This window comes from Aythya fuligula, chromosome 3 (genome assembly GCF_009819795.1).
Source record: "Aythya fuligula isolate bAytFul2 chromosome 3, bAytFul2.pri, whole genome shotgun sequence".
Taxonomy (NCBI): domain Eukaryota; kingdom Metazoa; phylum Chordata; class Aves; order Anseriformes; family Anatidae; genus Aythya; species Aythya fuligula.
Genome location: NC_045561.1, coordinates 23,697,119 through 23,712,995, shown reverse-complemented (window position 1 = coordinate 23,712,995; position 15,877 = coordinate 23,697,119). Strand labels below are relative to the sequence as shown.

Sequence of the window (15,877 nt, the reverse complement as noted above, 5' to 3'; positions counted from 1 at the left end):
GCAAAATGGAAAAATTGTGGTAGCCTAAGGATGGAGGGCTGGGTTCAATAAAGAGCCCTGCCTGGCTTCCATGCCACTGAAGCCCACACAAGGCTCCCAAATGGCTTTTTCAAAAATTGAATCCAGCCCCGAGTGTCAACCTTTCGCTGTAATTTTGTATAGTAAATGCATTGTATGCTCAAATGTACATCTTTCATCCTTTATTTCCAGTGGTGTTAATGGAAATGCAACAATGCGTGTGCTGTTCTGCAAAGTCTCATTGAAATGAATGGGATTTTGGATGAAATCCCTCCATTGCATACGATAATGTATTATAAATGGGCTGGGCTTATGGCTGGGGGATGATGTGATCTGGCTCTCGTTCTGGCTCTGACACTGATTTGCTGTGTGACTTCTGGCAAAACGCTCAGGAGGGGATTTTGCTGCCCGTAACGGGGAGAAACGGCACGGCAGCTCCCGGAGCAAAGCCAGAGGTCCTGTTTCTGGGCTGGGTGCAGCCACAGTGCCTCAGAAACATCCCCTCATGCTTCAGGCTCTCGGTTCTGCGGTGTCCAGCATCACCTTGCAGGAGGCTGACTGCTGACGTACTGCGTCCCCGCAGATCCCTTCCCACTCATTTGCAGCAGCTGGCAGTAAGCGCTTCTGAAAATCAAACAAGAGCAAATAGCATGCCCGGCGTCAGGAGCCTCTTAAAAAGGCTGGTTCTCTGCTTCTCTGTGCTGAAGCAATTCCTCTGCTACAAAATGGGGCTTATTTTGTAGCTGAGTGCCACCTCTGCAGCTTTGTAAAGCACGCCCAGACCCACAAGCTCGGTTTGGGGTTTTGGTTTTCTTTTTCTTTTTTCCTCCTCGGGAAGCTCTATTATTTATGCCTTGGTTTTATTCCATTTGGAAACACAGCGAATGTGCGTGGACAGTAGCTGTTTATGGAAGTTAACTGGCCTGCCTCTATTAATTTTACATGTTGTAAATAGCAGAAGCAGTTCATTTACTTTACAAGCTGTCCAGAGAAGTCAGTTTTTTCAAGATAAATCAGCAGCAGTGTGCAGAAGCCATCCCAACACTTCCTTCCTTCCTTCCTTCCTTCCTGTGTGTTTCTGCTTAAGCGCAGAAAGACTTACTTGTGATGAAATATGGTAACAAAATGCACGGTCGACAGCTCTGAGTCCAATTTTGTTCTCATAAAAGAATTCCACAAAGGGATGCTGAACTCATTAGGAGCAAAGAAATCCTGACTTTCCCAGAGCAGCGGTGAGTTTCTTCCAGCCCTTACTCTCCAAGGACAGCACTGAGTGTTGACATCAGGCCAACATCGGAAGATTGATGTCTCCCTGGGAGCGATTCCTCAGCGCAGATTAACGAGGAGAGTCCATGGGTGCTTTCTAAAGGCAGCGCAACCTTTTCAGCCACGAAATGCATGACTTTTGAGCTGGTTCTCAGCTGTTTCTTTTGGCCCTGACCCACTTGTGGTTTTGAGCAGTCTTTCCGTGCATCGGGACTCAGCTGGAAACAGAAGGTGCGGGGGATAAATGCAGGACCTCGGCTGTGCCACGGGTGACCTCCCTGGTGGCTCGTCATTCCCTGCCTCGTTCTTTCTTTGCCCAGGGAAAGCAAGAGGGCGTTAACGTGCGAGAAAATGTCAGAGGGTCTCACCTAGGGCACGTTACCTTGCTCGTAAGCGAATTTTAAGCTACAAAATAATACATTGATGAGGAGGAAGGGGCTTTGGCATCTTTCAGTACATATGCGGGGTGGCCTTTACGGGGGTGGAAGGCTGGGGGATTTCAGCCCGCTTCCCTTCCTCTCCCATTTTCTGCCTCGGTGGGGCGCAGGGGGGCAGCCCCGCGGGTGCGGGAGCCGAAATCCCGAGCCCAGCAGCAGACCCGTGCATCCCTCCCGGACTTGGGGAAACCAAGCGGCAGATGTGGATGGTTTATTTTCCTCCCTCTTCTGCTGCGGTTTGTTGTTTTAATTTTATTTTTATTATCATTATCATTATTATTTTTTTGCCTCTAGCTGGTACCGCAAGCCAGCGCTGGGATCCCACCTGCCCACCTGCGGGCCTTCCTCCGGGGGGGGCTGCGAAAAGGGGAACCGCATCCCTCTTCCTCGGGGAGAGGAGGAGGAGGAGAAGGAGGAGGAGGAGGAGGAGAGGGAGGGAGGGGCCGGCTCTGGGCGCATTGTTCCGCGCTCTCTGCCAAGAAGTGGGTGGCTGCGGGCTCGTCCCCTGCCCCTCGCTCAAACTTTGCTCCCTCCGGCGCCGGGGGGCGGCCGGCCCCGACCCCCCTCCTGCTCCTCCCGGTGCCGGGCTGCGGCTCCCGGCGGGGCAGAGCCGGGCAGAGCCAGCTGCGGAGGAGGAGGAGAATGGGCAGCGAGTGAGCCGAGCCGGGCAGCGAGTGAGCGGGACGGGACGGGACGGGACGGGGATGGGGTCCGGGATGGGGTCGGGGTCGGGGCCGGGGGTGGTGGAGGGAGCGGGGCCCCCGCGCCCTTTGTGGCAGAGGGCTCGGCTCCTTCTCCGGCCGCGGGAAGGCAAAATAATCATAGCGTAATAATAGTGCGGACAGTAATAATAATAATAATATTAATACGATGATGATGATGATAATGATGATGATGGTAACAGTGCAGAGAGGCGCCCGGCAGGAGGGAGGCCGGCCAGCAGGACGGGTGCCCGGGGTGTCGGGGGTCCGGAGGGGGTGCCGGGGGTCCTGGGGCCGGAGTCTCACGGCGCCGCTTCGCTTGCAGGATCCGGCCCCCGCCATGACCCTGGTGCTGCCCATGCAGCGGCTGGGCCGCCCCAGCGCTGCCGAGGGAGCCGCCGACCTCGCCGCCTACCGAGCCCTCTGGGAGCCGCCCGCCTGCGGCCGCACCGCCACCGGCACCGGCACCGGCACCGCAGCCCCCGGCACTGCTCCGGCACCGCCAGCCACCGGGACCCCCTCCTCAGGTAGGTCCCGTCCCGTCCCGTGGTCCCCCATCCCGTCCCATCCCGTCCCGTCCTGTCCCGTGTGCCCCCCGTCCCATCCCGTGGACCCTCGTCCTGTCCCATACCGTCGCCCCTCATCCCGTCCCGTCCCATCCCGTGTGCCCCCTGTCCGGTCCCGTGGCCCCCAATCCCATCCTGTCGCATCCCGTGTGCAACCCGTCCTGTCCCGTCCTGTCCCGTCCCCTCTCCCCACTCGCAGCCCCGGCAGCGGGCTCCCCTCATCGGGAAAAAAAGGATTTGGGTTGGAGGACCTCTGGCAAACCGCGTGTCGTTTGTCCTGTCTGATTTATTGCCCGCAGGATCGCATTACAGGGGAATTTCAGATCCTGTAGCGACATCCAAGATCACATACTTTAAAAGGAAATATGTGGAAGAAGAGGATTTCCATCCACCGCTCGGCAGCTGTGCGCATAAAGTATGTTTTCTCATAGCCGTTATTTTCACCCCGAGTTTCAGAGGCTTAGCACCAGCCGTTGACCCGTTTCCAGAAGGCTGAAATACTCTGCTGAAATTAGGGGAGCAATCCAGCTGTTTGCCCAGAAACAAATAGTTGTCGCTTGCTCACATTTATTGTTTTATTGTCAGCAAACTGCCTAGGAAGCAAAGGCGTTTCTGTATTTATAACAACTCTAAGTGTCAATGCTCAGAATAACTTTTTTTTTTTTTCCTCCAGATTCTTTTGTTCTTAGATAGTTTATACCATGCGTACAGAAGCAGTTCTGTAGAGTTTGAACACCAGAAATGAAGAACAAACGTAAATAAGAAGGGCCCACAATTCCCTATTCACTCCAAACTTTTTCCAGGGGAGAAAATAACAGCAGGTTCCCTGTGCCCCAGAAGGGCTAGAGAGCCTCTGGAGAAGCAGAATGACTCGAAAAGGGAGTACGAGCTCCTCCGGTATTTAATCCTGTTTATTAAAAAGCTAATAACTCTGAAAGAACAGATTAGTAAGTGAAAGATTGTGAAAGATTTTTTTTTTTTTTTTTTTTTTTTTTTTTAACGAAAGCCGTCAAGGGAGGGATTAGAGCAGCCGTTTCCCAGGCTGGTGAATACATAAATTGAAATCTGACTTTTTTTCTGGGAGACGTGGTGCTCTTGTTCACCAGGGGTGCAGCCCTGTGAGGAGCCCAACACCAGGACCAACGTGCTTGAGGACATCCCGTGTCCTGGGACACCCCAGGGACACCCCCTGGACACCCCCCTGCCTCACAGCATCCCGCCGGGCCCCAGCACTGCCCCGTCACTGGTGCAGGTGGAGAGGACAGGACGTGTGTGCTCTGCTGGAAGCCCCGCTTGCAGAAGGTGACAGTGCCGCCAGAGCCCCGGAGATGGACACTAAAACAGGCCGAGGCACAGAGCACTGAGGCTCCTCCATGACCTTTCCCTACACCATGGATGCAAACTCCTGGGAGGAGCGCAGGGTGTGGTGCCTCTCCCCTGCCATGGTGCTGGGTGGGGAGGTCAGCCCCGATGGATCCTGCTGCCCCGGAGGAGAAGCAGGCCGTAACGCCAAGCTGGACCTTAGAGCAGCCAAAGGAATTTTCAGCTATGAAGAGCCTCGGCTGGGGATAAGGGATTGACTGGCAGGTGGAAAACTGCCCCACCATTAACTCCAGAAGGTGTTCGGTCTGCACCCAGAGCAATGAAGAGAGAGCAACGAGGGTGGCGAAAAATGGCCCCCGTTTAGTGAGTGTGTCTCCCACGTGTCACGTCACACCTTTCTCTGATTTCAGCCAGTTTTTTTCCTTGGATAGATTGGTGGATTTTTTGCATCAGCGATTAGTTTCCTCACAAAGCGGAGGAATCACTGCCTGTCCCTTTCTAACAGCACCAAAAAGCACTGTAGAGGTGCTGGCGAGAGAGGCCTGTCTCAGACTCCCGAGCTGTTGTAGACGCCTATCATGCCAGAAACCCTGGGCAACCTGGCCCTGCTGTCCAGCACAGATATCTTCCCTGCTTTGCAACCCAGAGATCTGGGGGAGGGAGGATTCTCCCCAGATTATTTTGAATTTTGTACGCTTTCTGTGCCTCCTCTGCCCAGCAAGGAGGGCATTACACTCTCAGATGGCTTGTCCCATAGGCCCCAGAGCCCACCTCCAGGGCTGCTGGTGACCACTCATGGTAGAAGGCCTCTGATGACTGGTTCCTGCTGGTGGCTCTCCAGGACCTATCTCAAGGATGATCCTCGCATGCTCAAGGCTTTTATGGGTTCCCTGTCAGTTACTACAGCATGTGTAAAGGATGTGGGTTAACCTGTAGGGTTAATATGGTTTAAAATGGGTCTTTTATTATAAAGAACTATTCTCTCTAACAAAGAAGAGCTTCAGCTGTGAACTTGCTTGGAAACATGGCCAATTTTTGTTTTTACAAGGCGCTGTGCTGCTTCTGAACCCTGCAGCCAGGCCCAGGCTGTGGAAAGAGCTGGAGGGCTGAGGAGAGCTGAATGGATGTGAAAAGCAGCTGTGCTTTAAGCGCTTTCAGTCCTCATAGCTACGACTTCCACTCTGCAAAAATGTTGTAACCATGTGGGAAAGGGAAGAATGATCAAGCCACAGATGGGGGGGATTTAGAGCAGCCTCTCTTTGTGCTGTGCTTCTCTCCTCCTACGCAAACCAAATTCTTACTAAAAATGAAAATTAGTTAATGCTGCTTACAGGAGCATGCATTACCCCCTCTCTATTTTGATTCCCAGGGTAGCGATTACAGTGCAGAGCCCGGAGCCTCCCGGGGGCAGTAACCTGCTCCCGCTGCCAGTGCTGAGAAAGGGAGTCCTGGAAGGACCATGGCAGGGGGAACGAATCTGCGGGCTCCCGGCCAGGATTTCTGCAAATCCTCATCCCCTCTTCGTTTCCTGACCTTGTCCCTGCCTACCCGCATTCCCACCAGTCCCGTGGAGCGCAGGGTGTAGTGTGCGGGCCAGCAGCTGCTCTCCAGATGCTGCAATGCTTTGAGATGGGTTTTTCCCTGCCTCCCTCCCTGCTTGCGTTTTTGTACACAAGAGCAGTGGTCGAGAGCATGGCATATGGAGGCCTCCTGGCTGGAGGGCCTCTCCCACTGGCGGTGGATAAGCTGCTCTGGCACTTGCTGCCAGCCATGTCTCACAAACCTCTGGCGGCCCATGCTGCAGAGAGGCCGCACGGAGGGACCCTTGCCTGGCTTCAGGGCTCTGTAAAGCCCCACAGGGGATGGGATTGGGTCCGCTTACATCAAAGAGCCCCCCATGACTGGAGCAAAACTGCACTACAAATTTATGATTCAGCCCCAGATGCAAGTAAAGAGCCAGATTGGGATTTCACTCTCCCATCCTGGGTTTGTGCCTCTGGATGTGTAACGGGGTTACACCTCAGCCCGGGCTGTTCTGTGGACAAGAAAAAGCAGGTCCCCAGTCATGTGGGTGTGCACAATGGAAGCCACTTCTAGGTGCTTGAGAAAGAGAACGAGAAAAGCAGTGGCATGGTGTGAATACTGTGTTTCATTTTCTTTCTCTTGCCTGGAGCAAAACCGGTTGACTTCAGTTCTGTACCTTCTGTCTTTTGCATTTTCAGACAATCTCGGTGTTTGAGGAGCGGGCCCATATTCTTTACATGTCTTTGGAAAAGCTGAAGTTCATTGATGATCCTGAAGTCTACCTGCGAAGATCCGTCCTCATCAACAACTTAATGAAGCGAATCCACGGAGAAATCATCATGCAGAACAACTGGTGCTTCTCCGCTTGCTCCTTCGGTGGCGCCTCACCACAGGAGTGGTTCGTGCCTCAGGACTGTCCATACAGAAAACGTCTCCGCATGGCCAAGGAGGAGTACGAGAAGCTCCACACGTGCTGCTTCTATCAAGAGTGTGGCAGTCACTATTTAAACCTACCCTACTCGGTCAGTGCCAGTACGGAAAATACTTCCTCCTCTTCCTCCTCTTCCTCCCCCATTTCTTTGCCCAGCTGTTCCCAGCAGGTGGATTATGACATTGGCAGTGCCCCTTCTTACAGGAGCGACGACCAGATACCTGCTAACGAAATATTCGTCACCAATGCCAGGCCTCAGGGTAATCAGGAAAAGGCAAAATTTGCTGACGAGAAGGGCAGTAATGAACCTGAGCGAGACAGTGCCCCCCTAAACTGTGAACCTGTAAGAGGCACCCATGCTCTCGAATGTAAAGGCAAATTTTATGACTATTTTGAGACTGGATGTAATGACAAGAGCAACGTAAGTGAATCTTGGAAAAAATCCTTAAGGAAAAAGGAATCTTTACCAAGTAATAAAATGTGCTGCAGCAAAGGAAGTAAAATATGAGGCATCTTTCTTGCTCCCTTAAAGCATGCGCAGCGTGTTCATTTGTTTATCAGATTTTTATTTTGAATGGATTTTTTATAGTTTTCTACAAATGATACAATCATGCCACAAACATTACATGTAGTTCTAAATGACTGGAGAGCAGATTGCGGAGAGCGTCGCTATGATCTGCATCAGCGGGCTATTTATAAGTATGGAGACTATCATAAAGAACGCAGTTGCGTTACCGCTTATCACTATAGTCTGTGCAGCTATGGTGTAGCTTTTGTTACTGAAAATACCAATCAGCCAGATGGGGAAAACATATCGTTTTATACATCCCCGCCCCCAAGAAGTCTGCCATTAATTAAGAAGAACCTCCATTCTGTTTACTAAGGAATTAGAAGTCTGGTAAACAAATTGATGCTACCAGCAAGGGTGATGTGCTCCTTGTAACTCGGTGTTTGTTCTGACAAAGGACTGGCTATGTGGACTGGGAATAAACCATCCTTACATTTTGTATTAATACTTCTGAATTCCTGGATTCAGCATCTCGTTCAACTGACAAAATGGGACATAGCATAAGGAAATAACCTGTTTACAGGATCTTAATCAGAAACACAACATGCAGCTCAAGTACTTGCACGTTTTCACCTCAGCTGTAGTAACTAATGAGGCTTGTTTTTATACAGGGCAGGTTTTTTTTTTGGTGCCTTACTTTTTGTCTTAATTTTTGCCAGCGTGAAAATTAAGTATAAATCAGTGATACAGCAGGGATTTAACCTAAGCAGAGGAAAACAAACAAACAAACAAACAAACAACACAACAACACAGGGTGGATCAATATTATTAGAAACCTTTAACCTTTGAAGTACTGAGTTCAACTTCCTATTCAAACATCTCTGTTCTTCCTTTTTGATGCTCAATTGCTTTTTGATTTGCCATCCTTAGGAAGGGATTTAAGAAACAATAGAGAGATGTCTCTTGTAAACAAGCATTCAATGCTTGAGTGTTTCTATGGCAACTGTCTGTTGCTGGGGCTCTTTTATTTCCTTCTTCGTATAATGAAGTTCATGAACCAGTGGCATGTTTTATACTTTATTCTGTTTCGCATAATTCCTCTCTTTTAGATTGCAAAAGCATGCGGGAGTTTTTATATTACTTTTGCTGTTGATTTAAAAAAGACAACAACAGAAAACAAAAAGCACAATGATAGTTAATCAATAATGTGGCGATAAACATGATTTTATCTGAATGAATGTAAGGGTTTTAATTTTTAAAAAGAACATTTTGGAGAAATGAGCTGAGATTTCAGCAGCTAAGGACAATATTTAGTCATCCCTAGGCAGATTGATTCCAAAAGTGTGCTGTTTAAAATGCCCAGAAGGCATTTGTCGGTGTTGGACAGAGAGTATTGTGGGTCTTAGATCTACCAAATTAGTTAGTTCCCATAGTCCCCATAACAACCTGCAGGATGTGCTTGGCAAAGTAGCCACATCCAAGCCACAGCGGACTCATAATAGCTGCCTGTTCCCACAGCATCACGCATCCAAGTGACACCTTCCCACCTCAGTTTGTGTCCAGCAGGTGACATTCACCTCCACATAGGCACCCAGGGGTCCCGGCCCTGGGCTGTCCCCGGAGTGGTGCCGGAGCCAGCGGCACCGAAGCATTGGCAGGTCTGTGGGTTGCAGTTGAGCTGGGCAGCTTGCAGAGCACCAGGGCTTCACAGCTCAGCCTGGGTCCTACTGGGCTGTGGTTATGTTGGGCAGCGTGCACACCCCATGGTCAGGTTTGCAACCCAGGCAGCTTTTATGAATTAAGTGCAGTGGTCGCAGGAAAAAGGTCTCCCCTCCCAGCCAAGGTGACCCCAGGAGAACATCTAGGACATAACTCAGTGATAACCTTTGCACCGTCGTGTGAGTGGGAACTGGCAGGTGTTTAAGGGTTATCACTGTGAAGAATGACAGATAAAGAAAGTGCAAATCCCACCTGATTTCTCCAAGACAGAAGCTTTTTTATTAATAATAATAATATTAAATATAGATCTCATTCATACAGTGTATGAGTAGGATCATCATTTAGACATTTGTCCACAAGGACCAATTTTTAAAAAAAATGATTTTTCTTGTGTTATACCCCGATAGTCTAGTAATGTCTGCTCTTTTCCAATATTTGATAAACACTTGATGTTTTAAGCTTAAATATTAGATGCTTGTATACTAATGTGTTGTTGTAGTAAAGTGAGATTTTCTTGATATATATTTATTAAAATGACCAAAATTCATTTTAATTTTACATCTCCAATGGCTGCTGGATCCTTTCCTCATGTTTCCCTCCCTCACCCAAGGAAATACCATTCAATCCAGCTGGTCTGATGCTGAAGAGGTTATGCAGCAGTCAACTCCTGCACCTCAGGTGGAGGCCAGGATGGAGCCCAGCCTCACCTGGGTTTCAGGGACCTTCAGACCAGTCTAGTGGGTTTCCTTGTTCAGTTTTGGTTTGATCTGTGGCATGTGGAGAGTGCAAACCAGATAGATAGGCCTTTTCCCCATTGCACGCTCCAATACCAGGAGTATTTTGCTACCAACACAAATTGACAAGAAACAGTTCTTTTCCAAGATGCTATTAATGCCTCTCATCCACGTCTCCCCTGCATAACTACTAAACGAATGCTCCTGAGTGTGTTGCTGGTCTATCTGCCTGAAGAACTGGACAGAAGAGCTTATCTCCACAGTGAATGTTTTAACCCCTGCAGGAGACACTTTGCTGCTGGAGTGTAACACTACAGAGCACTGTGCTGTTCAGCAGGCTAATCCCTGCTTATAATGGTACATCCCTAATATATAGAAAACAAACAAACAAAGAAAAGATATTTCTGTTGTCAGGTCTATTTTAATGTAATTATGGACAAAAGTGTTATTTTATTTTCAAGGATTTCTTTCCACCAGAAAATACAGAACCATGTGTGGAAATGCATAGTTCGTCTGAGTTGAAAAATTGTGCTCCTTTTTCAAAACATGGTGTAATATAGCTGTGCTTCATATATACTTAATACTTTTGGTAAAGTTTTGCTATTCTTACTGGACTAGCTGAAGCATGGAAACAGTTTGGCATGGTTATCTGTGCAGCCCCAGCACACCGGTAGCCTCAGCTGGTGCTGGTTTGCAATGCCAGCACGGCAGCTGGCTCCATGGAGAAAACAAACGTGGGCTGAGCAGCAGCAATGAAGTGCTGCTTTCAGGCCTGCAGGCATTAGCTGTGGTAAAGAGGTGTTTTCCACAGTCCATCCTCCAGCGCTCCTCCATCCACCCTCCTCTTTCGTCTCGCACCTCACCACCTGTCCTTTCGCTGAAGACACGCGATGCTGCTGGGGCGATGCGCTGGGCTCAGAGGTGCAGCATGGTCTGGAAGGGCATTAAACAAATTAGCTAGGCTTCAGGACATCTCACCACTTTGTGTGCCTCCGGAGGCCCGTGCTAGTTGTGTCCCAGGCAGCCGAATGGCCCTGCCAGCTGCCAGCCCTGGGACTGTGCCATGGCAGTGACCTGGTGATTGAGGGTTGCCAGCTGAAGCAGGGTGTGAAGGTGATTTCTGGTCTGCCTTCATCTCATGCCCTTTCACTGGCTTCTTGAGATAAAGGCAACAGCCAGAGGTGTGACAGATGCAATTGCTGCTTACTAATGCCAGCAGCCTTGATAAAATATGTTTTGTAAGTTTTCTCAGAAAAGAGCTGGTCACATTAGATAAAGGGTTAAGCTGCGGCAGGGAAAGGATTTCATCTGGTGTTTTATTCGGTGAATGTGACTCTCATGTTCCCAGAGACACCTAACCTGTGCAGCCTCGCAGGCAGGGGCTGCCCTGACTTCACGGAGGAGTCTTTTGGGGCTCCTCAGCACTGGTATGAGCTTTTCGACAGCCACATGAAGCACCCTGGGGGCTTCTCCTGGCAGGGTGCATGCAGCTGGCTGGAAGAGCGCAGCTGGGGCTGCGCTGCAGAGGATCCTGGTGGAGATGCCGGGAGATGTGAGTCTTCCGCAAGGCATCCCGTGTAACAGCCAAGCCGCTCGGTCACAGCCGCCTGGAATACACAGTAATTTCCTGTGTTTTTTCAATCTCACTTTAACTTCTCTGGCAGATGGGGAAAGATGACTAAACCGAGGGAGTTTACAAAAGTTCGTCTTGTGGTGTTTGCAAACTGTCTCTGTGAGGTCCATTTGCTCTAATGTAAACACTGCCATGGCAGGGTGCCTAGTGCCTTTGCAGCAGCTAACCCTGCTCAGCTGAAGGCTGATAATGCGAGGTATACACCAAAGGCCTGGTCTGCATGGTGAACCGAACACAAATCACCCCTGGGGCTGAGGGGTGTTAGGAGGAGACCTTCACTCCTCTCTTGGCTCTTCACAGAAAGTGTGAAGCAAAGCAGCTGTGGCTGCAAGACCAGATTGAATTCACCACTGAGCCTCAGTGGCTTTCTGTGTCGGGGGGCTGTGGGCAGGTGTGGAAGGTTGGATTCAACTCCAGGGCTGTAGTCATGCAAAAATGGTTGCACCTGGGGCTGTAGTTGGCCTGCTGCTGCTGCTCTCCCTAGTCTATAAGTCATGTAAAGGAAGCAAATGCAGCCCTGGGGAAGGTGGAGTTTCAGTTCCTCTGCTTTGCAGAAGTGGTGCAGACTGTGAAGTATGTGAAGCCTTCTCACCAGATCCAGCTGAAAAACCAGGTAGGCAAGTGCTTAACTTCTTTTAATCTTTGTGTTCAGGTTTCCCTCTGATGAACACAGGGAGTGCGAGGAGAAGTCACAGATGTGTGGTCTGCGTGTGCTCAGAAGCATGCTTACTTAGCAAAAACAAACAAACAAAAAAAAGAACCAACCCCAACTAAAACCCCAAAACAGTGAGCTGCTGAATTTGAAAAACAACTTATTTCCCAAGGCTAGCAATTCCTCTCAATTAGTACAGCATCATTGTCCAATTTACTGCAGAGAGCATCTAATCTGTCATGCTGGGACTGCAGAAACAAGATAAATGGTCTGTCTGATCAAGGTCACTTCATTTGCTTCTACCTCTTGCAGTGGTATTTTCCCTGTGGAATAGCCTGCCAGGCTCATCTTGCTGTACCGTGGGCTGTCTGCCTCCTGAAATAATTAAAGGCTCTGGCAGTTGTGGAGGAGGTGACAGGATAGCAGGGGCTGGTGACTGTGCCTCCTCCAGGGAAACCTGACCCACAGCCATCAGCCATGCAAGGCTTTTGACACCGTCTCCCACAGCATTCTCCTCAAGAAACTGGCTGCTCTTGGCTTGGACTGGCGCACGCTTCGTTGGGTTAGAAACTGGCTGGATAGCCGGGCCCAAAGAGTCGTGGTGAATGGAGCCAAGTCCAGTTGGAGGCCAGTCACTAGTGGCGTCCCCCAGGGCTCGGTGCTGGGGCCAGTCCTCTTTAATATCTTCATCGATGATCTGGACGAGGGCATCGAGTGCACCCTCAGTAAGTTCGCAGATGACACCAAGTTAGGTGCGTGTGTCGATCTGCTTGAGGGTAGGAAGGCTCTGCAGGAGGATCTGGATAGGCTGCACCGATGGGCTGAGGTCAACTGCATGAAGTTCAACAAGGCCAAGTGCCGGGTCCTGCACCTGGGGCGCAATAACCCCAAGCAGAGCTACAGACTGGGAGAGGAATGGTTGGAAAGCTGCCAGGCAGAGAAGGACCTGGGAGTGATGGTGGACAGTCGGCTGAATATGAGCCAGCAGTGTGCTCAGGTGGCCAAGAAAGCCAACGGCATCCTGGCTTGTATCAGGAACAGCGTGACCAGCAGGGCTAGGGAGGTGATCGTCCCCCTGTACTCAGCTCTGGTGAGGCCGCACCTCGAGTACTGTGTTCAGTTTTGGGCCCCTCGCTACAAGAAGGACATCGAGGTGCTTGAGCGGGTGCAGAGAAGGGCGACGAAGCTGGTGAGGGGCCTGGAGAACAAGTCCTACGAGGAGCGGCTGAGGGAGCTGGGCTTGTTCAGCCTGGAGAAGAGGAGGCTCAGGGGCGACCTTATCGCTCTTTATAGGTACCTCAAGGGAGGCTGTAGCGAGGTGGGGGTTGGTCTGTTCTCCCACGTGCCTGGTGACAGGACGAGGGGGAATGGGTTTGGGTTGAGCCAGGGGAGTTTTGGGCTAGATGTTGGGAGGAACTTCTTCACTGGGGGGGTTGTGAGGCACTGGAACAGGCTGCCCAGGGAAGTGGTGGAGTCACCATCCCTGGAAGTCTTCAAAAGACGTTTAGATGTAGAGCTTAGGGATATGGTTTAGTGGAGGGCTGTTAGCGTTAGGTTGGAGGTTGGACTCGATGACCTTGAGGTCTCTTCCAACCTAGAAATTCTGTGATTCTGTGATTCTGTGATCAGGGCTGTGCTTCTCCACCGAGCACAGTGGGGCCTTCCAATGGCATTTCCACTGTCTGCTCACCCCATCCTGTTTCTAATGCAGCATTTTCACCCGTAAATTGTGACTGATATCCAGTGCTTTCTGGTGGCTGTTGCAGCAGGACGAGGGGTGATGAGCCCCTCAGCTGGCATGAGATGATGATGTGCCAATGATTGTCAGAGAGGTTGTGCCCAGTCTGATCTGCGGACTGCCCACAGCTCTGATTGTTGTTGGTGGTTTTGTTTCCTTGCCTTGTTCTCAAAGCAGGGTTCAAATGGCAATTGCCCCTTTCCACCCATGCAGTGCAGGACTGGCTACTCTGCTTGTTACAGAAAGCCTCTGTCTCTGGAAACAGGAGATGAGTAACAAATTACTTTCAAATCCAGTTGTGCTATATTCATCAACCTTAAAAATCCATGTAATTTTTTGCCTCCATCCATTGCTTTTTTGAGACAAGATCTTCTATACTTATGTGACTAGGCCCCACTTTTTAGCCATATTCTCTCAGTCATATGGCTGCCATGGGCCCTTTATTCCTTTGAGTGAAGTAGTGGAGTTATGGCTCAAAATGCCATTGCCCTTTATGCTACAAATCATCAGAGTATGCATACATTGTATTGCTACCCTCAGAGTGTAATGTACTTTCAATACTACGTTTTTCCAAATTTATCCTTCATGAGTCTCAAAAATGTATGACCAAAATTACCTACATTTCTCAATTTCTGGTATAATTTACGTGAAAATAGTTTGAGTAATTTTTTGATCTTGAGCAGCCTGCATTGTACCTTTGGAGGCCGAATGCCCTTTGTTCTTTCTTTGACCCCTTCCTTTGCTTGACAGCTTAGATTCTGGTTTACCAGCAGAGTAATTAGTGTAATAGTGGCAAACTTTGTGCTTGCTGTGAGAAGTAAGATGCATTGTGTTTGCAGTTGTGAAACATACTTTCACTGTAGAATTGCTCCACTACAGAAACCCCAAAATAGCCTGTATAGTCATCAGTCATGAGGAAAATCTTAAACTGCGAGTAAAGGTTAAGCTACTGTCAGATCATTCCCCTTATTCCGCATGCAGGCTGAGGTGAGGATTTTTACAGTATGAGTTTATTCGCCCATTGAAAGTGCTCCTTCTGCTAATTCTGAAGCTTAAAGATGATGATTGAACGTCATATTTTGAGGTATTTCACTAGTGACCATTACAAAAAAGACATTTAGGTAATGAGCTTGCCCCACATTCCCAATGGTCTTTGGAGCATCTTAAGATGCCAGAAGCTCCCAGTAGTCAGTTCCCTTCCAGCTGCCAAAGATCCTTTTTCCCTTTGAATATTTCCATGTGCTATGCATAAAATATCTTCCTAGGCCCTAGAAACACAGGAACAAGACACTCTTTTAACTGAATGTCAACATAAATAATAGAACTGCAACCAAACCAATAATTTTATTCTCTTCACTTTGGAAATATAAAGCCTTTTTTTATTTATTTGGAAACTTAATTTTAATTTAAATAATGCAACCACAGCATTTTCAGGCTGCCATGAATATGACACCCGTGCACAGAAAATCCTTCGTGATCACATAATGCTGCCCTGGCGGGTGCCAAAATGAGAACCTCGACCGAGCATCTGAGGTTTGCCTGAATGCTTTCCCACTGCCTCGTTTCTTCCTTGTACTCAAGAGCTGAGAAGATGCGTGTGGAGGGGGAGGGGACCTGAGGGAAGATGTAAATCATGGCAACCTGGCTGTCAGGAGGATATCACTTTTTAATTCCCGGTTCACGTTCCTAGTGGCAGCGGAGCTGCGATCTGAAATTCTGTTTCACCTCTCCGCTTTGTGTGTGGGTGCCAGAGCACTGGCAGCCCCTGGCCCCTTGAGCTCGGAGGTAAGGGACCTTGCAGCAGCAGGCTTGCCTAGAGGTTTTGTTCCTATTTCATAGGTCGGGCTGGCACTCGTTGCAGGAGCAGCTGGGAAGAAATAATTAGCATAACAAAGAGCTATATTATAGTATTGCATTTTGAGCCTTCAGATACCTTGCGTGTTGCATACATCTGAATTCCAGGTAGAATCAGAGAAACACAAAATAAAAATAATCCCTCCACCTTTAAAGTAAAACGAATATGATTCACTTCAAATATTGCAAAGTTTGGGTGTAGCAGCGCTGTGGGTACGTTCACCTGAACGGGGTGCCAGTGGTCACTGGTGTGGTGTTGGGGAGCGTGGCTCT

General features: G+C 49.4%; 1 protein-coding gene across 2 annotated transcripts; it reads left to right on the top strand.

Annotated features, from left to right (window-relative positions):
* Positions 1-1,591: 1,591 nt before the first annotated feature.
* SERTAD4 (SERTA domain containing 4) lies at positions 1,592-7,779 on the top strand. Of its 2 annotated transcripts, none has more exons than XM_032185525.1 (4): positions 1,592-1,673; positions 2,748-2,949; positions 3,288-3,403; positions 6,534-7,779. In XM_032185525.1, the coding sequence occupies exons 2-4, from the start codon at positions 2,763-2,765 to the stop codon at positions 7,272-7,274; spliced, it is 1,044 nt and encodes a 347-aa protein (XP_032041416.1). In that variant the 5' UTR covers positions 1,592-1,673; positions 2,748-2,762; the 3' UTR covers positions 7,275-7,779. The 2 variants fall into 2 exon arrangements, with proteins under 2 accessions (XP_032041416.1, XP_032041415.1); XM_032185524.1 differs by lacking the exon at positions 1,592-1,673 and adding an exon at positions 2,209-2,395.
* Positions 7,780-15,877: the final 8,098 nt, after the last annotated feature.

Excerpts from the sequence above, each read along its gene's own strand:
- SERTAD4 (XM_032185525.1), top strand. The coding sequence starts at position 2,763 with ATGACCCTGGTGCTGCCCATGCAGCGGCTGGGCCGCCCCAGCGCTGCC. Across the intron at positions 2,950-3,287 it reads CACCGGGACCCCCTCCTCAG|GATCGCATTACAGGGGAATT; the intron begins GTAGGTCCCGTC and ends TATTGCCCGCAG. Across the intron at positions 3,404-6,533 it reads TCGGCAGCTGTGCGCATAAA|ACAATCTCGGTGTTTGAGGA; the intron begins GTATGTTTTCTC and ends TTGCATTTTCAG.